Below are 21,827 nucleotides of genomic sequence, written 5' to 3'. Positions count from 1 at the left end.
AAAACAGAAAACAGAGCTCACTAAAGACTGCAAACTTAAAATTTACTTTAGAATTACCTATAAAAGAATAATTTAAAATTATCTCTACTTGTTAAATAGTAAGCCCATGACTGGGATCACAAGTCAATAATTTGGGGAACAAGCAACTTTAAGTCCTGTCCTCTGCCCAAAGTTTGTGTGGGGTGGGGTTGGGGAACCACCAAATGTCAAATAAGAGGAATATAAGGAATAGAACCTGGTATGTAAACTTTTTACTCAGTGGAATAGAGTTAATTCTGCCTGCCCTGTGTCCAAACCATTTTGCCCACTTGAAAGCTTCTGATCAGCCTCTGCCCAATCACCAGCTTGATTTATTCACACAGTCAGCCTCCAGCCCACCACTTACTCTCCCTTTTCAAAGCCTACATAGGCTTTGTTCTGAGTTCTCCAGCTGGGGCTAACTCCAGCCTTGTCACCTGACCTGGCCCAGGAGGTAGGAGCAGACTGCAAACACAGCCCTCTAGTTCAAGATCTTTCCCAACCCATTCCCCTGGCTTTTCACCAAAGGGTGGGATTTTTTTTCCTCAAACACAATTTTAGACCTGCTATTCTGACTTGGACTTTAATAGCTTTTTATTAATGAGCAGCTGTTCATGGTTGAATACAGATCATAAAGTCACATTCAATTCTTGATCAAGTAAAACAAAGCTTTGCTGCTGGTAGAGTGACAACTTTGAGCAGACACATTTGAAAGCATGGGATTATCTGATGACAATTTTAAGGAATTGTTTTATTAATCTTATTACTGGAGAATTTTACTTGCTTTCAAAATAATAAACTTTAATATTCTGGAAAATTGTAACTTCTTTTTTAATATTCAGAATCACCATATACTAGTTAGGGTCAATCACTTAATAGAGAAATCAAACAGTCTGAAGCAGATTTATTTATTTATTTTCTATTGAGTGAAAATTAACTTTCCATGAAGCATTTAAATAAAATTTTCCTCATAATTATTATTATAATTAGCAGTAACTTTTATTGCTCAATACAGGAAGACTCAAGATTTAGTAGCAATTTAGAGTTAACCAGGTCCCTTCAGAAGGGGCCTGGATAGAAATCAAGAAGAATAATCCGTATCTTTTAGTAGAAATAAATTCAACTGAAAAGAAGAGGTGAATTCTCATTTTGTGTTCATTAGTGAGGATCAGCAACATATACCTCTGGCTAATGTCCGCATCGTTATTAAACTTATAATAGAGTTCATCTGTATTATGAATTAAGTAGAGTTGATCTGAACAGGATCTGGCAGTCTAAGGCTTTTTGTTATTTCTAACAGTAAATGTATTGAAATTCATACAACCAACATAAAACAGTAGATTGTAACATTATCTTGTACATGAATTGAAAAAGTAAAAATGGGAGACTCATTCATTGAGCTACAGCGTGATGGACCTTATGACTTTGACCTTCAACAAGTTGAAACCTCAGTTTTCTCATCTGCAAAATTAGGTTAATAATTCCTGCTTTATGGATTTATTTTACAAATTAAATATTATACCATATGTGGAAATGTGTTGGAAACACAGCAATAAATTGGTGAAAGCTTTGAAACAAACAGATTTATTATCTTCAAGATCAGTGCAATCCCCTTTAGCTCACAACATGGAATAGTGCTTCCAAGGAATAGAGGTGAAATTTATGTCATCAGCAACCAAAAATAGACATGTTTATTTACATTTTTACATTAACGTGTATACATGTTAATGTACGTGTATACATTAACAAAGAGAAACAGGGAGGGAAAGCCAGAAATAACTCTCCATACCCCACTTCTACCTCCTTTCTTCCCTTTGTTTTAAAGGCATAGGGTGAAAGAGCAGCTGTCAGAACTAGCACACCTACAACCCTTCGCCTCTCTCTCCAGGCTTTTATTCAATACTCTTGGGATATTTATCTCACAACAAGATCTGTTGCCAAGTTTTGTCTGTTCTCTCTTCTCAGTGTCCATTGTTTCAGCACATCTAGATATAAAAATTATCTGGTAACTTAGTCTTCCATCAATTCAAATTCACTTGGGAGCATATGTATCTTGATTATTGCTTTTTAAACTGGTAATTTTGAACTGTTGTCTTGGGATCTCTCTCTAACCACCTATGGCCCTTTAAGGCATACCAGAAATTCTTGTTAAAGGAGTTGGAATATGTATACTATACATTTCATACAGTGAAAATTAACTCATCATGGAATCTTTTTTTTTTTTTTTTACTGTAGTTCTTATTTGAAATTAAATCCTTTAAGGATTATTTTTACTTGAAAATTAAATCCATATTATAATCATATTAGAAATGTTTGATGTGAAAATTTAATAAATTTATTTCTTCCTAAGAATTTATAGAATATATGTATATGTGTATATATATATATATATACACACACACATATATATATGATCATCTGCCTAAATGCATAAATTACTGTAATGAAAAACCAAAGGAAAATACTCTTGCTATGTAGCCAGGCACAGTCATAAATATCTTGCACAAAAGGAATTATTTTTTTTTTTGCTCATAGGCACAGAGCCCATTACCATAGCAACCATAATTACTCAGTCTATAACTGGGTGTGAATTTTATACACTGCTACTTCAAACATTAAGGCTGTAAATCAGGATAAAGTGCAGTTTCTGTAATATTTTGAAAAGATTTCTTAATCTCGAAAAGCTAGGAGAGGAAAAGTTTCATCATGCTGCCTAATCATTGTTTTATTAAAAAGTTTATTTAACACTTGCGATGGGGAGAGCGTGTGCTAAGCACTTCAGAGAAGTTGAAAGAATACATAACTCATAACCCCCTCCAAAAAACTTCTCTAATAAAATCAGCATTCATGGGTGAACAGCATTCTTAGAAAGAACAGTTTTTTTATGACCATCTTTCTAATTTCAGAATGATGGAATTATGATAACTACAGTACTATATTAGGACTTGCAAGTAAGGCAATAAGAGGTTTGTAGCTGGTCAGACTGCCCACAAGTATTCAAGTACCTACTGTGTCCCCTATGGCAGACTTTTCCTGTTTGGTCTTATACAGTGTGTCTGTAGCTACTCTCTGGGGAAGGGAAATTGTAGAATAAATCTTAATGTTTCTTTCACTGGAGACTGAACACTCCTTGAAGCTGCTGCCATCATAGGGAAGATGAAAAAGCCTACTGATGAGTTTAGAAAAAGGGCAGGACCCTCCAACTGTTTCAGTAGGTTCTCCAATCCAACACATAATGGATTCAGATCAAGGTTTAAGGATTTCCATTTGGTAGGGTATAGGTAATAACTCAAAGATGCATGTGGTATTTTAACGCTGGCATTGTCCACCTCTCGCAGTAGGAAGGATTAACTCTCTGTTCTCTTGTTCCTTTCAAATTTTGCCATCTCAGACATCTGGTGAAAGCAGGGGGTATATCTTTTAGGATTAGGATCATCACCAAATAACAGTGAAACCCTAAAGGACCAAGGGATGGTAGTATAGGGCACCACAATGCCAGGAACCCAAACTCCTTTGAGCTGAGCGCTCTGGGTTCTGGAAGAGGTATAAAAATATTCTTCACATCAGAACATTGTAAAAGCAATAAAATTGTTCCCTATCTGTAGTCTTTACTTACCTAAAGGTTTAATTCAATCCACTGGAATTTTTTTTTTGTCAAAATTTTTCTGTAGATTTTTAATAAGGAGATTTCCTAATAAAGTTATGCAGCAGTAAAAGGCACTGGCCTTTATCCTCCAGGTCTCTGGAGCTATCTTGCTCCACATAGCAGGAAAAACAGGAAGGGGTGAAGGAATGGCAAAGGGATGCATAATAGCTATGTTTTAAGGACAGTTTCTAGAATATGCCATGAGATAATGTCTGTTTTTTAACCCACTGCACAGAAGTTGATCACTTTCACTGCAAGTGAAGCTAGGAAATTGTCTTTGTTCTAGGTGGCCCTGTGCCCACTCTAATAATTCTCATAATTAGCACTCACATAGTGCTTATTGCATGCCAGGCACTGTTCCCGTGTAACAAGAAGCCTAACCGTTTACTGGGCCAGGGATTGACATGATATAGGCAACATTATGGAAATAAAAACAACAAGAGTGGCTATCATTTATTGAAAACCTACCAACTGTTAGGCACTCTGTTACATGTCATATATATGATACCATCAGTCTTCAAATACCACACTTTCCACATTTTATAGTTGAAGAAACTGAGAATAAGGAAAACTTGCCTGAGGGCATAAAAGTGAGAAAGTATAAACCAAGAATTTGAACGGGAATTTGAACTAAACACTTCACAATGAAGCACTTGCCCATTCTTGAGGAAAAGTGGGAAGCAATTAAATGTTGGACTTTGGGCTCTGGAGTTAAGTTGTCTGGGTTTGAATCCCAACTTTACCATTACTAGCTCTGTGAACTTGGGAATTTTACCTAACCTTTCAATGTTTCAAGTTTCTTCATTTGGAAAAGGGAATAAGGTTATCCTCATAGGACTGCTGCAAGGAAAGAGTCAATGTAAAGCACACAGCATAGTGTCTAGCATGTAGTGAACATGTGATAAACCTTTATTATTGATAATTGTTGTTATCAGTGCTAGGAGTATTTTAAATAGCACTTTTGGATATAATAGATAAGAGGTAAAAACAGATGAACCATCTAGAAGTCATTGCAATGATCAGAAGGTGATGGAATTTAGGAAAGAGTAGAGACAGTAGTACAAGATGTAAACATTTCACTTATTATGAGAAATACAAGAAGCTATTCTTATTAACTTCTTATTTTCTGTTTCTTTGACTAAAATTGGAACAATATATTTACTTCACCAACATTTCAGGTCTTGGATAGAAGAGTATTAACACACCAAAGGATTTTTATGACTTGTTCAAGAGCTAGATAGCCACTTCTTAAAATAAAAGTTATTTTAAGAATTTACACATCAATTTCTAAGACAGGAATGTTCACAGAAATATTATTTAAATGCAAAAACTTTAAAAGCAAAAATAAAAGTTGCTTAGCATATGAATAAAGGATATGTGAAGCCACATTGCCCATGGTTCCAATAATTCAAGCATTTTTAAAAGTAGTAATTAAATTGTAATTTATCTGGAATAAGCAATTATGTATTATGATAATTCTAGAAAGTTCTTAAAAAGCAGACAGCCAGAAACCTAAAGCAGTTAAATCTGGAACTTTTTAACAAAGTCTGTGTCTAAGAAGCAATTTTTAGAAACCCTTTTACTGCCACATAACTTGTATTAGAAAATTTCCTTATTAAAAACTAACAGAAAAATCTTGACAAAAAAACTCCAGTGGATGGAATTATACCTTTAGGTAAGAAAAGAATACAGATGGTGGACAATTTTATGGCCTTTACAGTGTTCTGGTGTGAAGAATATTTTTGTATCTCTTCCAGAGCCCAAATGTAGGAATTTGTTTCATAGATGCTGGAATTGTAGTTTTTGGAATTTAGTTTTCTAACAGAAAGGAAGTATCACGGAATGAAAGGTAAACTGGATTTGCCTTAGGAAGGCTTATTTTTAAGTCTTAGCATGAAATTGCCCATGTTGAGTCCCCTTCCCCCTCCCTATCTCAGGAACAGTGGTTTTTCACTCCACCAGGGTTGGAACTGAGGGGAGTATAAAAGTGCTTTGTTACCTGGTGCTGTACAATCAAGTATCAATGCTCTCTGGACATGGCAAATGTTCCTCATGAAGGAGCTTTCATGTATACTTTGAAGACTACCTTGTCATGGACCTCTTATCTGCAGTTCCCTTAAAATTGTGACTATTTCTATTCTAGCTGTTTGTTTGAACTTTTTCTGCAGCCCCTAGGCCTCCAGTGGTCCTCTCCCAGTTTCCTTCTACTCTCCTTCTAGGTAGCCCTCTTGAACAAGGCATAAGGCCTCCATATTGCTAGCAACCTCATGCTCTCTCTCTGTCTCTCTTACACACACACGGCCCACATCATATTCATGGGACACATCCTTTGCCCAAGAAACTATAGGTAATGCTCTGCTGTTACCTTCTAAACTACAGCCCTAGACTTGGCTGCCATCAGCTGCTTCAGCCAACTACTCTCTGGTTAGATGCATCAGCCATGACTCAGACACCACTCCATTGTGTGTCACAAACCTCAGAGAACACCTGTTAAGTTTTCCATGAGCCTAATGAAAGTCTTTTTCTTTTCACTTGGTGTTAGGAGCTAGTACCTCACTCCTTTCCCTTTCAAAAGGGGCATCCCCAGCACAGCCATTTCTAAAGAACTGCTCTTTCAAAATCGTCCTTTAAATCCCTACTATTTTAAGCTTCCTAATTTAAAAAGTGTTACATCTTTGTCTGGTATCTGCTTTTGTACTTTGTCTTAGCCAAAAATTCTATTTGAGTATCTGGTTAAAACTGTACCCCCCACCAATACTAGACATTTTTTTAGATGACAGGGAAAAAGTGTTATGTAAGGGAGAGCCCCTGCCTTCAGGGCACTTGCTGTCTGGTGGTCTTCACTCTTGCCACCATACTTTCTGCTGAGACAGCCTTCCTTAATCCCATGCTTTATTTCTCAGCACTCATCCTGGGCATCTTCTGGAAGCTGCCCCTCACCCATCTCCATCCTCACAAGATGCTCTTTCTCCCAGGCAAGTGCCATTGTCTTTGCTGCCCAGACTCCACCCATCTCTCTCTCTCTCTCTCTTTCTCTCTCTCTCTCTCTGTCTTTTCTGTCTCTCTCCCTGAGACAGTGATCATGTTGTATTCAAATGGTCTGTTTCCACTCTTTCCCCGAATATCTGAAAACTCTTGGAGGGAAGGCATAGTGTCTTATTTCTTGTAGCCTTCCTACTTACTAGAACACTTAACAGATACTGCTCAAATGAGTGAAATGCCACATTTACCAAGATATTTAATTTTACTACTTGGTAAGTGTTTATACATTTTCTGCTAAGCAAAATTGACAATGATCTGAGGTGCATGTACCAGGAGATGGTATACAAGAGACAAAGGTATGGGTTTTGTTGAATTCTCTCAGCTGTCCCAAATGTTTGCTGAGTGTCACTTGCTGGAAGGTAACTTTCATGAGTACCAAATCTACCAGCTCTGGATAAGGCTACAATGTCTTTATTGGGAGTTCTGTCAAATTAAGTATTCCCTTTAGAATCTTCTGAGTAAAAATTTGCAATTTTTAATAGTATTAGAGTTTTAGTTAACTTAGCTACATTAGTCTGTAGCTTCTTGGCATTCTACAATTGATCTTCTTGAAAATAAGTTTGTTCTGTTCTGTTGTTGACGTCCCCACACTTTATGCTTCATTCATCCAGTAAACAGTGTATACGCATCCACCAGTTGAGGGAACCCCTCAACCCTCAACTGGTGCCCGAGATTGAGGGGAGTCATGCTCTTCGTAGTGGCAGTTTTGAGTAGGAAAGAGGGATAGGCAGAAAAGGAGTTTGGACTTGTTCCAAAAGCTCATTCCAAGGACAAGAAAACTTTTCTTAGAATATTGGCCAGAGTTTGGCAAATCCAGAAATACAGGACAGTCTAGAATTCCTGAGATTACTGTGAATCAGATTGTGTGAAAATAAACTCATCTTTCCAAAATGCTTAGAAACTAGAATGGCTTAGATTGTTGGAAATCAAAGGCTTATAAATGGATAGAGAAAATAAGAACCACCCCCCTGCCCCAGTATTTAGAAAAATACTTAAAATGCTTCCAATCTGATGTAAAGAGCTTAAGTCTGAACTAGACAAGCTCTTTCAATTATTTAAAGGAGATTTGTTGGTACAATAACTTAGAGGTGTCATATCTACTTCCAAATGACAGATTTCTGGAAGTTTATTGAAATAAGAACATACAAATAAAAAGAATCAAAACAAATTTATATTTTGAAGAAATCTGATTTTTGTGTTTAAAGCTAATTAGTACATTTTATATATTATAAAAATATTTTTAGTATATTTTCATGAAAATGCTATAGACTTTTGCCTGTTGCACAACAAAATAGCAAATAAACAAGCAATTCTCATATTATTGTTTTCAGCCTATTCTTCAGAACAGCACTTTAGTGGCTTCCTGGAAAATGAAAACAATACAAAACAATTTTTAAGTAGTATTAGCATACAGTATATAATTTACAATACATTTCATTAATTTTAACTTTTCTCATTTTTTTATGGTATAGTTAACAGTATTTCAAAGTTTACCCACTTAATGTTAGAATCAGTAATGGGCTTTTTTTTAGTAGAAATTTATAGATTCTGATGCTTATATAAGATTTTTTATTTTTCATGTTTAAAAATACACATTTAAAATATAAGGTCTTTTATTTGGTGAAATTTCACTATTCTCTTAAAAGTAGTATCTTGTTAGTTCAGAATGCAAAGTTATAAAGAATCCAGCATTTTAATTCATTAATGGTGTTTAAATTATATCTTAATTGAAAAATGGTAGTTTATTTAGTAGGAGAAAAGAAGACATTGATTAGTCTTTTTATTTGGAAAAGGTCCTGGAAAAACTTAGGAGCTATATCATTTACTAATTATTTGAAAATAGAATTATATTAATTTGGTAAAGTACCAAAGTTGTCAGGAGTAGGCAGGATGAAAGTCAGTAAAGATTTTTGCACTTAATGAGGCAATGCAAAATGCACAAATATATATTAAGCAATATTTAGCCAATTAGACCTTATATTTTAATGCTTCTGGGAAGAAATAAAATAAAGAAATATTTGTCATCCTATTATAAAATAAACAACTGGTCTTACTTTTATTACTATTCTGGAGACAAGAAAATTGGCATAAAAATAACATAAAACCCCATCTGTCATCAGCTATAAGAGGCCAAGACAAGGTCTCTGCAAAATATGCTTCTCCCTTTACCACTGGACTCCAGTTAATTTCTGCCATTAAGAAAGAAGAAAGGATTTCCTTCTTCTTGTTTTCTGGCTTTCTAAGAAAGATCCCAGTGGTTTGTTTCAGTCTCCAGATTGTTTTATCACTTCCAGACCCAGCCTTACTATGTCCTCTCATCCTTTATATTTAAATTTAAAATCTAGTATTGGCTTTCATTGTTCAATATGCTTTAGTATTCTTCTAAATTGTTACCCCACCTCAAATTCCTCGACTTTATTATACAGTATCTCTTATGTGATATTTTTCATTAACCTGTCAGAAACTCTCCCCCATTAAATGAATTTCAAACTGATTAATATGTTCCAATCAAAGCTCTTTACAATTTGCCTACAATACCCCTACTCAACATCTCCCCTTAAGTCAGAGGTAAAGACTTAACTTTCACTTTCAAGATTTAAAATCAATTAAACCACATTTTTAGTACTTATAATATGTAAGGTATACAGTCTTCTAAGTGCTCACAATTTGGTGAGGAAGACAGATTTGAATATAAGCTTAACACAAGTACACTACAGAAAGGACTGTAATAATAGTACAAACATAAAGTGCACTTGGAGACAAAGGGAGAAGAGAATTAAATATAGAGTGGGAAGGAAGAAGGGAAACCTGCTGGATGAGGTGGCATTTGAGCAAGACCTGGAAGGATGCTGGGAGAGGTGACCTTGGTGAGTAGAGGCAAACAGCCTAGGTATAGATACAGGGAATATGTAGGATGGAGAGAATTCTTACTGGAAATGATTTTGTACAAGGAGGCAGTCTTCAATTCTGGTTTCAAGGCCTTTGATATTGGTTATATTTTTTTCATGTAGTGAGAAATAGTTGAGGATTTGGGATTACTGTTAGCATTACGTAACCTAAATCTGACAGCAGTATGGAGGCAAAAATGGCACTGGCATTAACTGAGATGGGGAAGCTGGAGAAGTGTGTTTGAAGATGATGATGAGGAATTCTGTGCTAAACATGTATAACTGAAGATGTTTTATTCCACTGCCATTTTTTCTTTGCTCCTATCATGTCTCTGTTCCTGAGTGCCTTTTCCCTCCCTCTCCAAATCTTATATATTTTATACAATCCTGACTTTCATGTGTTGATAATGCAATGACATGTGTCATCATCTCTAATCATATAGGAACCTCTCCCTTTTATTAATTTCTCTAATATTCAGTGTCTCTGTCTGCCTATCACTTCCAGTACTACTAGCATCTTTATTTTCCTTAGTGAAACTACACCTTCACCATTCTCAGTACCTTACCCGACGTGACCCAGGCCAAGCTAATTAGAACGCTATGGCCACAGTGATTGGTTCGGGAATGGGCATGTGACCCAAGCCAGGTCAATGATATAGCTTTGGGGCTTTTGCTGAACTGTTGGGAAAGAGGTTAGCTCTATCTGCATTGGCTGAGGGGCTGGTAGAGGATGATAGCAGGTACCTTTGTAATGAGGATTTGGGGTGATGAAGAGTCAGCCTGGGAGTGAAGCTAACACCAAAGAGAGTGGAGCTTATTAAAAAAGAGACAGATGTTCTGGAAGATATCATTTGAGTCTTTAGATCCAGCTGTTTGAGAAACCAGACAACTTCTGGACTTTTCAGCTAAGTGATCACTTTACTGTCTAATCAATTCAAGCTAAGAATCTGCATCCTGCAATTCAAAAAGAGTTCTGACATGACCTGCACTTTTACTTTTCCACTTTATGTATGTATGTATGTATTATTTTTGAGATAGAGTCTTGCTCTGTCACCCAGGCTGGAGTGCAGTGGTGGGATCTCGGTTCACTGCAGCTTCTGCCTCCCAGGCTCAAGCGATTCTCCTGCCTCAGCTTGCTGAGCAGCTGGGATTACAGTTGCGCATTTCCATGCCTGGCTAATTTCTTTATTTTTAGTAGAGTCGGGGTTTTGTCATGTTGGCTAGTCTGGTCTCCAGCTCCTGACCTCAGGCAATCCACCTGCCTCAGCCTCCCAAAATGCTGGGATTATAGGTGTGAGTCACTGTGCCCAGCCTTGTTTCACCACATTCTTAGAGACCAACATGTAGCGAATAACACTTTCTGTAGGTTGTCTTGTCTCTGCCATTGAGGCTGTTACTTTCTCTTTGTCCCCACAGTAATACCATGCACAAGAGCTGTGCACACAGCCTTTATCCAGTAAATACTGGTACTTCAATATGCGGAGTATATTAATGAACTCTACTTACTTAAAGTTATATTCACAGTCGAAACTGCAGCCATAAATATTTCCAAGAGCCACATTCTTCCAATCAGACTGCTAATTACTACAGTCATTATCTGAGCAGATGTACCCACAGTTGATGCTTTGCTGTTGCTGCTGCTGCTGCCACTGCTGCTGCTGCTGCTGCTAGAGACAGACTCTGCCTGCAGGCTGAAAGTTTTGGATTCTACCCGAGCAACATTATCCAGTATGAATTCAATCTTATAATTTTTACCTGGAAAAAAAAAAGCATCATAGTGTTTGATTTTTTTTTTTACTTGTTTTCAAACAGTTCTAATTTGGTTTTCATTGACTGAAAAAACGGTATTTAGATCCTGATGAAATATTTTTGAAAGTTGAGTCAAATAAATTAGTTTAAGTACAGGCAAGTGTAGACAGGGTCTCAGAGTTAGATGAGTTCAATCTGCCCATTAACTGAACAGTGGCGAAGCTGGGTAGATTTTCTTTCTACAGCAGCAATACCTGCTTCTTAGGGCCCCTTCCCAGTGCCCAGGACTGGGCAAAGGCTGTTGGAAATGGAAATGAGGGACAATAGGGAAGAGAGGTTAAGGCATTGAATCTCAGTTTCATTCCTTCATACTTGACCTAGGAGTGGAGACGCATCGGTCTCAGTTGGGGGGGTGGGGATGGATACTGAACTTTTTATTTGAAAAATTTCAAACAAGAAAAGGGTTGAAAGAATAATGCAGCAAAAAAAAATCATATGCCCTTTATTCAGATTCAAAAAACTTCTACCATCTTTCACATTTGTTTGAAGTTAGATGCTATTTTTGTATTACAAGACTGTAACCCTTTCTCATTACTTCAGGTAGACATTTTAGAAACATTATTACTTGTGTTTAGAATGTAAAAAACTTCAAGAGCCCATCTAAATATTACTTAACCTCCAGGTTAAATCTTCCCAGAGTTTTTAATATGAGACAACTAACATATTTTCCTTGCTATCATTTCTTTTGGGTCTACTGTTATCATTAATAGTAGTCACCACACAGAATGGTGTTTCTAATACTTGTACAGCCCTGTAAGTTTTTACTTGTCTGTTTTCTCTATTATTTGTTTCCAAAAAAAGTCATTTCTGTGTCTTTTTTTTTTTTTTTTTTTTTTTTGGAAGAGAATATAATTAGATCTTGATCATGTCTGTGGTTTCATGAACAATAGCAAGTCATTATATAACTTTCAGGATATATGTGTACTGTACTATAGAATTTTCTGTCACTGACAATTCCTGACAATGGTCTATTAAAATTTTTTTTCTTTTTTGCATTAAAAAAAATCTGAATTTTGTGGCAGGTGAATTTTTTTATTAATTTTTTTGATGAGCAAATTATTTAGGGTAGTCCTTTTGATTTTCTCCTCCAGAAGTACTGTGAAGAAGCCCAAGCTAGCCTTATGGAAAGACCGCATAGAGGAGAACTGAAGAACCCAGCCAAAATCCAGACTCAGGTCCATGGAGATATAACCTTGATAAAGCCATCTTAGCCAGCCCTAGCTAATAGAAATTCACAGCTGAAGCCCCAGATGTTGTGGAGCAGAGATGAGCCATCCCGGCCCAAATTTCTGACCCACACAATTGTGAACAAATCAAATGGTTTTAAATTATTAGATTTGGGGCTGGTTTGTTACATAGCAATAGAAATGGAAAGAAACACTAAACATTACATAGGATGCTAAATAAATTATGTTCCAAGTCTGTTAGCAATACCCTTTTTATTCAGAACTTTTTCCTCCCACCTGTTTCTCACCCAATTCTTCCATCACCATTTTCTGTGTTAGAAACCACAACCCATATCTCCTCTATCCAAGTACCCTGCTTTGCTCGTTATGTAGCTATGTGTAGAAAAGGGGTGCTGTCCTGTCAGGCTGCAGTCTGATCAGCAAGGGGATTTCCTTCAGTGCAGTGACTGTGGGGGTAACCTGCTAGAAAGAGTCAGTGAAAGATGTTCTGTTAATTTTCTCACTAATGCTTTATTGTTATTATAATTTTACTGTGGTTAATCTACAAACTGACTAATTGATTTAAAAATAATGAAGAGATTCCTATACTTAAGAGACTTTCCTTATTGTACATAACCAGGGAGCTGAGATGCCACACTTGATGAAGAAAAGGGGAGAAGGAGAGGAAGAGGGAAGGGGAGAAGGAAATGGTAAAAGAGAGGACAGAGTGGGAAGTGAGAGAGGAAGGGAGGGAGTGGGGAGGGGAGAAGGAGATGGTAAGAGAGAGGACAGAATGGGGAGGGAGAGAGGAAAGGAAGGAAGGGAGGGAGGGAGGGGTGAAGAGTGGGGAGGGAGGGAGGGAGGGACAGCTGAAGAGCACTGGTTCTTTTCCATAGCAAGTAGGATAGACATTCCAGGAAGGGAGGGAGGGAAGGAGGGAAAGAGAAAGGCAGGGAGGGAAGGACGGAGGAAGGGAGGGAGGGAGGGAGGAAGGGAAGAGAAAGGCAAGGAGGGAGGATGGGAGGAAGGGAGAGGGAGGGAGGGAAAGAGAAAGGGAGGGAGGGAGGAAGGAAGGAAGGAAGGAAGGAAGGAAGGACAGGTGAAGAGCACTTGTTCTTTTCCATAGCAAGAGAAATTGACACTCCAGGAAGGGAGGGAGGGAAGAAGAAAGGAAAGGAGGGAGGAAGGAAGAGAGGGAGGGAGAGAGGAAGGAAGGAAGGAGTGACAGACAGACAGGTAAAGAGCACTGGTGCTTTTCCATAGCAAGTAAGATAGACACTCCAAGAATTCTGAAAGAAAACTTAATGTATAAAAGAAAAGTGCTTTAATTATTATTTTGTTGCCACAGCAAAATGCCAAAACCTATTTTGGTGTGTTTGTGCTCCAGTGATCCTGGGTACTTTTGAAACATTGTAGTTTGAAGACCTTGGTCACAAGGTTGGGTCTTTGCCACTGACCACTTATTGGGTCCACCCTCATGAGGAGGTAAGCAAACATCCTTTCAGTAGGGTTCTTGTCAGGTGTCTCATTTCCCATAAAAACATTCCATTTGGGCTGATAGTTAAAAGAAGTTAGTTCTGCTCTTAACCAGAAAGCAGTGGAACACTAGATACTTATCTAGGAGCACAACACTGAACTCATTGTCATTTAATTATCAAACATTAGGCTGAGATATTGCTGCTCAGTAGGCAGACTGGACATATCTGGTGTAGGGCACTACCAAAGCATGGAGAAACAAAACAATCAGGGTAAAAAAATTGATGGGGGTTCCTCTACATAGCCTTTTCAGAAGTTAAGGCCCCTAACTGTCTTTAAATGGGCCTGAGGTTGGAACAAACAACAATGGAGGCCTTTCTCAAATGCAAGCAGTTTATCCATTTCATTCCTTTAGATACTCTACATTTTATCACCAAGAGAGATCTGTTTGGGAATATGTCATTCAGGCCCTAGTATGATGGTTTTTACCAATCAGAGTTGTGTCATCAACCTCTATGAAGATAGTATTTAAAAAACATAATTGTAGCAGTCATGGCAGTATTTACTGCACCGATGATGACGATATCACTTAATACAGATTAATTGTGCACACTTTGTCTGAGAAGTCACAGGAGACATTAGTTCTGTTCTCAGAGAATATTATTAATTTTCCACAGCAACTGGTCTGTTTATTTGATGGGTACTGTAAATTATGATAATATTCATTTTCTCTTTTGCCTTGGCTTTCCGAAAGACTACAGTCAACTTTCTAGCCCAACTCTGAACTCCTCCTTAAGGTATCAAAGTTATATGAGCCTATTTTTTCTTTTATTGAATTTGAAAATTTATATGTTAAAAAGAAAAGAGGGGGTGTGTGGCCAAGATGGCCAAATAGGAACAGCTCCAGAACACAGTTCCCAGTGAGAGCAACACAAAGGGTGAGTGATCTCCATATTCCCAACCAAGGTACCAGGTGCATCTCAATGGGACTGGGACAGTGGATGTACCCAAGGAGGGCAAGCTCAGGCAGGGTGGGGGCGCTCCCTCACACAGGAAGTGCAACAAACTGGAGGATCCCCCTCCTAACCAACAGAGGCCATCGGGGGCTTTGCCAGCTACTCTGGCACTCCAGATCAGACACTGCACTTCTCCTGCAGTCTTTATGGCCCGCAGACCAGGAGACTCCCACCTGCCAGCTGACAAGTGCTGCATGTTTCCAGGATGACTGTTTCAGCTGGTGCCATGGGTTTCCAGCACAAAAACCCACACAAATCTGGGCAGTTGTTTTAACTGCCACCTGGAACACCTGGGAGACAGAGTTGCCCATTCACCTGAAAAAGAGGGGGCTGAAAGCAGGGAGTCAGGTGGTCTGGCTCAGTGGATCCCACCCCAACAAAGACCAGCAATCTGAAATGCACTGGCTTGAGTTTCACAGCCAGCGCAACAGTTTGAGCTTGACAGGGGATGGTCGCTCTGTGGGGGAAGGGCGTCTGCCATTACTGAGGCAGTCCGCCATTACTGAGGCAGTCCACCATTACCGAGGCAACCCTCCATTACCAAGGCATTCTGCCATTACTGAGGCAGTCCGCCATTACCAAGGCAGTTCTAACTTTACCTATGTAAACAAAACCCCAAGGAAGTTTACACAGCAGTTGGGCCCCAGCAACTCAGCAACACCCCTGCAGGCAGACTGTGACTAAACACCCTCCTTGCTGGGCAAGGCATCTCTGAAAAAAGGCAGCAGCACGTCAGGGACTTATAAATAAAGTCCCACCTTCCTGGGACAGAGCACCTGGGAAAAGAGGTATTTGTGAGTTCTGCTGCAGCAGACTTAAACATCCCTGCCCAGCAGCTCTGAACAGAACAATGGAGCTCCCAGCACAGCACTGGAGCTTCGATAAAGGGCTGACTGCCTCCTCAAGTGGCTCCCTGATCCCCATATATCCAAAGAGGCACCTCATAAAGGAAAGCTCTGGCTGACATCTGGCAGGTACTCTTCTGGGATGAAGATACCAGAAGCAGGAACAGGCAGCAGCCTTTACTGTTCTGTAGCCCACATGGGTGATTCCCAGGCAAGCAGAGTCTGGAGTGGACCTCCAGCAGTCCTGCAGCAGATGGACCTGACTGTTAGAAGGAAAACTAAAAACAGAAAGAAACAGCTTCAATATCAACAGAAGGGACATCCACTCAGAGATGCCATCTGAAAGTCACCAACTTCAAAGACCAAAGGTAGATAAATCCATGAAGATGGGAAGAAATGAGCACAAAAAGGATGAAATCACCAAAATCCAGAACGCCTCTTTTCCTCCAAGGAATCACAACTCTTCACCAGCAAGGAAACAAAACTGGATGGAAAATGAGTTTGATGAGTTGACAGAAGCAGGCTTCAGAAGATGGGTAATAACAAACTCCTCTGAACTAAAGGAATATGTTTTAACCCAATGCAAAGAAACTAAGAACCTTGAAAAAAGGTTAGATGAAATGCTAACTCGAATAACCAGCTTAGAGAAGAATACAAACAGCTTGATAGATCTGAAAAACACAGCATGAGAACTTTGTGAAGCATACACAAGTTTCAATAGCCAAATCAATCAAGCAGAAGAAAGGATATCAGAGATTGAAGATCAACTCAATGAAATAAAATGAGAAGGCAAGATTAAAGAAAAAAGAGTGAAAAGAAATGAACAAAGCCTCCAAGAATTATGGGATTATGTGAAAAGACCTAATCTACATTTGATCGGCGTACCTGAATATGACGGGGAGAATGAATCCAAGCTGGAAAACACTCTTCAGGATATTATCCCGGAGAATTTCCCCAACCTAGCAAGGCAGGGCAACATTCAAATACAGGAAATACAGAGAACACTACGAAGATATTCCTCAAGAAGAGCAACTCCAAGGCACATAATCATTAGATTCACCAGAGTTGAAATGAAGGAAAAAATGCTAAGTGCAGCCAGAGAGAAATATTGGGTTACCCACAAAGGGAATCCCATCAAACCCACAGTGGATCTCCTGATAGAAACCCTACAAGTCAGAAGAGAGTGGGGGTCAATATTCAACATCCTTAAAGACAAGAATTTTCAACCCAGAATTTTACATCCAGCCAAACTAAGCTTCATAAGTGAAGGAGGAATAAAATCCTTTACAGACAAGCAGTTGCTGAGAGATTTTGTCACCACCAGGCCTGCCTTGCAAGATCTCCTGAAGGAAGCACTAAACATAGAAAGAAACAACCAGTATCAGCCACTGCAAAAACATACCAAATGGTAAAGACCATCAACTCAATGAAGAAACTGTTTCAACTAATGGGCAAAGAAACCAGCTAGTGTCAATATGGCAGGATCAAATTCACACATAACAATATTAACCTTAAATGTACATGGGCTAAATGCCCCAATCAAAAGACACAGACTGACAAATTGGATAAAAAGTCAAGCCCCATCGGTGTGCTGTATTCAGGAGACCCATCTCATGTGCAAAGACACACACAGACTAAAAATAAAAGGATGAAGAAAGATTTGCCAAGCAAATGGAAGGCCAAAAAAAGCAAGGGTTGCAATCCTACTCTCTGATAAAACAGACTTTAAACCAACAAAGATCAAAAGAGACAAGGGCATGACATAATAGTAAAAGGATCAATGCAACAAGAAGAGCTAACTATCTTAAATATATACACATCCAATACAGGAGCACCCAGTTACATAAAACAAGTTCTTAATGACCTACAAAGAGACTTAGACTCCCACACAATAATAGCGGGAGACTTTAACATTCCACTGTCAATATTAGACAGATCGACCAGACAGAAAATTAACAAGGAATCCAGGACTTGAACTCAAATCTGGACCAAGCAGACCTAACAGACATCTAAAGAACTCTCCACCCCAAGTCCGCAGAATATACATTCTTCTGAGCACCACATCACACTTACTCTAAAACTGACCACATAATTGGAAGTAAATCACTTCTCAGCAAATGCAAAAGAACAGAAATCATAACAACCAGTCTCTCAGACCACAGTACAATCAAATTAGAACTCAGGATTAAGAAACTCACTCAAAATTGTACAACTGAACAACCTGCTCTTGGAGGACTACTGGATAAATAATGAAATGAAGGCAGAAATAAAGATGTTCTTTGAAACCAATGAGAACAAAGCCACAACACATCAGAATCTCTGGGACACATTTAAAGCAGTGTCCAGAGGGAAATTTATAGCACTAAATGCCCATATGATAAGCAAGGAAAGATCTAAAATCAACACCCTATTGTCAAAATTAAAAGAGCTAGAGGAGCTAGATGAAACAAATTCAAAAGCCAGCAGAAGACAAGAAATAACTAAGATCAGAGCAGAAATGAAGGAGATAGAGACACAAAAATCACTTCAAAAAAATCAATAAATCCAGGAGCTGGTTTTTTGAAAAGATCAACAAAATAGACCACTAGCCAGACTAATAAAAAAGAAAACAGATAAGAATCAAGTAGATGCAATAAAAAATGATAAAGGGCATATCACCACCAATTCCACAGAAATACAAACTACCATCAGAGATTACTACAAACAACTCTATGCACATAAACCAGTAAATCTTGAAGAAATAGATAAATTCTTGGACATTTACACCCTCCCAATTCTAAACCAGGAAGAAATTGAATCCCTGAATAGACCAATAACCAGGTCTGAAATAGAGGCAGCAATTAATAGCCTACCAACCAAAAAATGTTCAGGTCCAGAAAGGTTCACAGCTAAATTCTAGCAGATGTACAAAAAGAAGCTGGTACCATTCCTTCTGAAATTATTCCAAACAATTAAAGAAAACTCATTTTATGAGAACAACATCATCCTGATACCAAAACCTGGCAGAGATATAACTAAAAATGAAAATTTCAGGCCAATATCCATGATGAATATCTATGCAGAAATCTTCAATAAAATACTGGCAAACCAAGTGCAACAGCACATCAAAAAGCTTATCCATCACAATCAAGTAGGCTTCAGCCTGGTTCAACATATGCAAATCTATAAATGTAATCAATCACATAAACAGAACCAAAGAAAAAAAACATGGTTATCTTAATAGATGCAGAGAGGGCCTTTGACAAAATTCAACAATCCTTTATCTTAACAAACTAGGTATTGATGGAACATATCTCAAAATAATAAAATCTATTTATTACAAACCCTCAGCCAATATCATACTGAATGGGCAAAAACTGGAAGCATTCCCTTTGAAAACTGGCACTAGGCAAGGGTGCCCACTCTCACCATTCCTATTCAACATAGTATTGGAAGTTCTAGCCAGAAGAATCAGGCAAGAAAAAGAAATAAAGGGTATTCAATTGGAAAACGGGGAAGTCAAATTGTCTCTATTTGCAGATGACATGATTGTATATTTAGAAGACCCCATCATCTCAGCCCAAAATCTCGTTAAGCTGATAAGCAACTTCAGCAGAGTTTTAGGATACAAAATCAATGTGCAAAAATCACAAGTATTCCTATACACCAGTAACAGGTAAACAGAGAGCCAAATCATGAGCAAACTCCCATTCACAATTGCTACAAAGAGAATAAAATACCTAGGATACAACTAACAAAGGATGTGAAGGACCTCTTCAAGGAGAACTACAAACCACTGCTCAAGGAAATTAGAGAGGACATAAACAGATGGAAAAACATTCCACGCTCATGGTTAGGAAGAATCAATACTGTGAAAATGGCCATACTGCCCAAAGTAATTTGTAGATTCAATGCTAGCCCCATCAAACTACCATTGACCTTCTTCACATAACTGGAAAAAACCATCTTAAACTTCACATGGAACCAAAAGAGAGCCTGCATAGCCAAAACAAACCAAAAATGCCTATTAAAGATAGACTGGATAAAGATAATGTGGCATATATACACCATGACATACTATGCAGTCATAAAAAAGGATGAGTTCATGTCCCTGGCAGGAACATGGATGAATCTGGAAACCATAATTCTCAGCAAACTGACACAAGAACAGAAAAACAAACACCACATGTTCTTACTCATAAGTGGGTGTTGCACAATGAGAACACATGGACACACAGAGGGGAGCATCACACACTGGGGTCTGTTGGGGGTTAGAGGGTTTGGGGAGGGATAGCAGGGAGTGGGGAGATTGGGGGGAATAACAGGAGAAATACCTAATGTAGGTGATGGGGGGATGGAGGCAGCAAACCACCATGGCTGTGTATACCTATGTAACAATCCTGCAAGATCTGCACATGTACCCCAGAACTTAAAGTAAAATAAAAAAAAGAAGGAAAAAAGAGAAAATCCATGTTAATTTTTCTTACTATAAATGTAATACATCTTTAGTGAGCAAATTTAGAAAAGTATACAAATGGATAACATAAATCATGACATAATTTTGATTTCCTTAATTAATTTCTATTTATTTCACATATTAAATCTTTTTTTGGTGGTGGGACAGAGTCTCGCTCTGGTGCCCAGGCTGGAGTGCAGTGATGCGATCTTGGCCCACTGCAACCTCAGCCTCCTGGGTTCAAGCAATTCTCCTGCCTCAGCCTCCTGAGTAGCTGGGACTACAGGCACATGCCACCATGCGCAGGTATTTTTGTATTTTTAGTACAGACTGTGTTTCACCATGTTGGCCAGGATGTTATCGATTTCCTGACCTCATGATCCACCCTCCTCAGCCTCCCAAAGTGCTAAGATTATAGGCTAGGATTACAGGCCCAGCCATTAAATCTACTTTAAGCTAGATTAAATATTTTCTGAAACAAGGCAAAATATAGCATTCTGATTTCTATAATTTAATGACCAGAGTTTTACAGAATGCTTTGTTCAACAAAAGAACATTATAATTATCTCTATTTATGGATATATATGTGAAGATCCAAAATAGTGCACACACCTGTTCTAAAGGGAGTAAGGTCTGTGTAGTTGGCCCAACAGCTGCTAAATGGAATTGTTGTATTCCCACTAAGGCCACTGACTTGGTTATTATTGCAGTCCTTGAGTATGGCCCTCAAAGTTAGTGCAGTAATTCCAACTGATACACAGTTACCCTTAAAAAAAAAAAAAAAAAAAGAGAGAATTATAACAATTGCCTTATTTTCACTCTTTTAAAAATATATGCAAAACTTTATTTTCAAAAATGCGTCATTATAAATTGAAAATCTGAAGAAGCTCCTTATTCTACACTAAGAGTTCATAAATCTGAGCAGCAGCAGCAGTTCATTTAACATGAACATTTTAAGACAGTACAAGATGGTCTATTTAGATATTAGTCCAACTTCTAAAGGGGCTATGTGATTCTCAGGTGGCCAGCACACCAGGATGAATGAAACTGGCTCACCCTCCAGAATTTAAAGCTTAATTCCTTCACTTAAATAAAATTTTGAGTTATGGCTTACGTCAGAATCTGTTGCCTTTACCGAAGGCTGCTGAGGAAACGGCTGTCCCGGCTGTGCTGCCACCGGCTGAGTGATCACTGAGAGTGAGGACACGAAGGCGACGTGGTGAACAGGAAATGCAGACCTTTCAACTGGCTGGGCGGTTACCTGTGAATGGAAAAGTGATGAACCAGTTTCTGCATGATAAACTACACTCAGCAGCAGACTCATTTTAGCCAGGCTGAGTGTAATATATTCATTATTTATTTTTAAATATGATCTATATGTAAAATTAATATTATTACAATGTTTCCTCCATTAAATTTATGAAGCATTGTTATAAATATGCAAAACAAGGCAAATTTGGAGCCAATACACAATTTTTGGAAGACA

General features: G+C 38.3%; 1 protein-coding gene across 1 annotated transcript in view; it reads right to left on the bottom strand.

Moving 5' to 3' along the window:
- Nucleotides 1–4,767: 4,767 nt before the first annotated feature.
- The window catches only part of PKHD1L1 (PKHD1 like 1), a 159,678-nt gene continuing 142,618 nt past the window's right edge, over nucleotides 4,768–21,827 (bottom strand). The window contains exons 75-78 of the mRNA XM_032252007.1: nucleotides 21,456–21,602; nucleotides 20,954–21,107; nucleotides 11,101–11,349; nucleotides 4,768–8,069 (exon numbers count right to left, since the gene is read on the bottom strand). Coding sequence (XP_032107898.1) covers nucleotides 8,059–8,069; nucleotides 11,101–11,349; nucleotides 20,954–21,107; nucleotides 21,456–21,602 — 561 coding nt within the window. The 3' untranslated portion in view covers nucleotides 4,768–8,058. The remainder of the gene's footprint in view (nucleotides 8,070–11,100; nucleotides 11,350–20,953; nucleotides 21,108–21,455; nucleotides 21,603–21,827) is intronic.

The sequence above is a fragment of the Sapajus apella genome, unplaced genomic scaffold (assembly GCF_009761245.1).
Source record: "Sapajus apella isolate SASKATOON/1434 unplaced genomic scaffold, GSC_monkey_1.0 scaffold3, whole genome shotgun sequence".
In the NCBI taxonomy this organism is placed as follows: Eukaryota; Metazoa; Chordata; class Mammalia; order Primates; family Cebidae; genus Sapajus; species Sapajus apella.
Note: the sequence above shows the minus strand (reverse complement) of the source record. Positions and strands in the feature narration are given on the sequence as shown.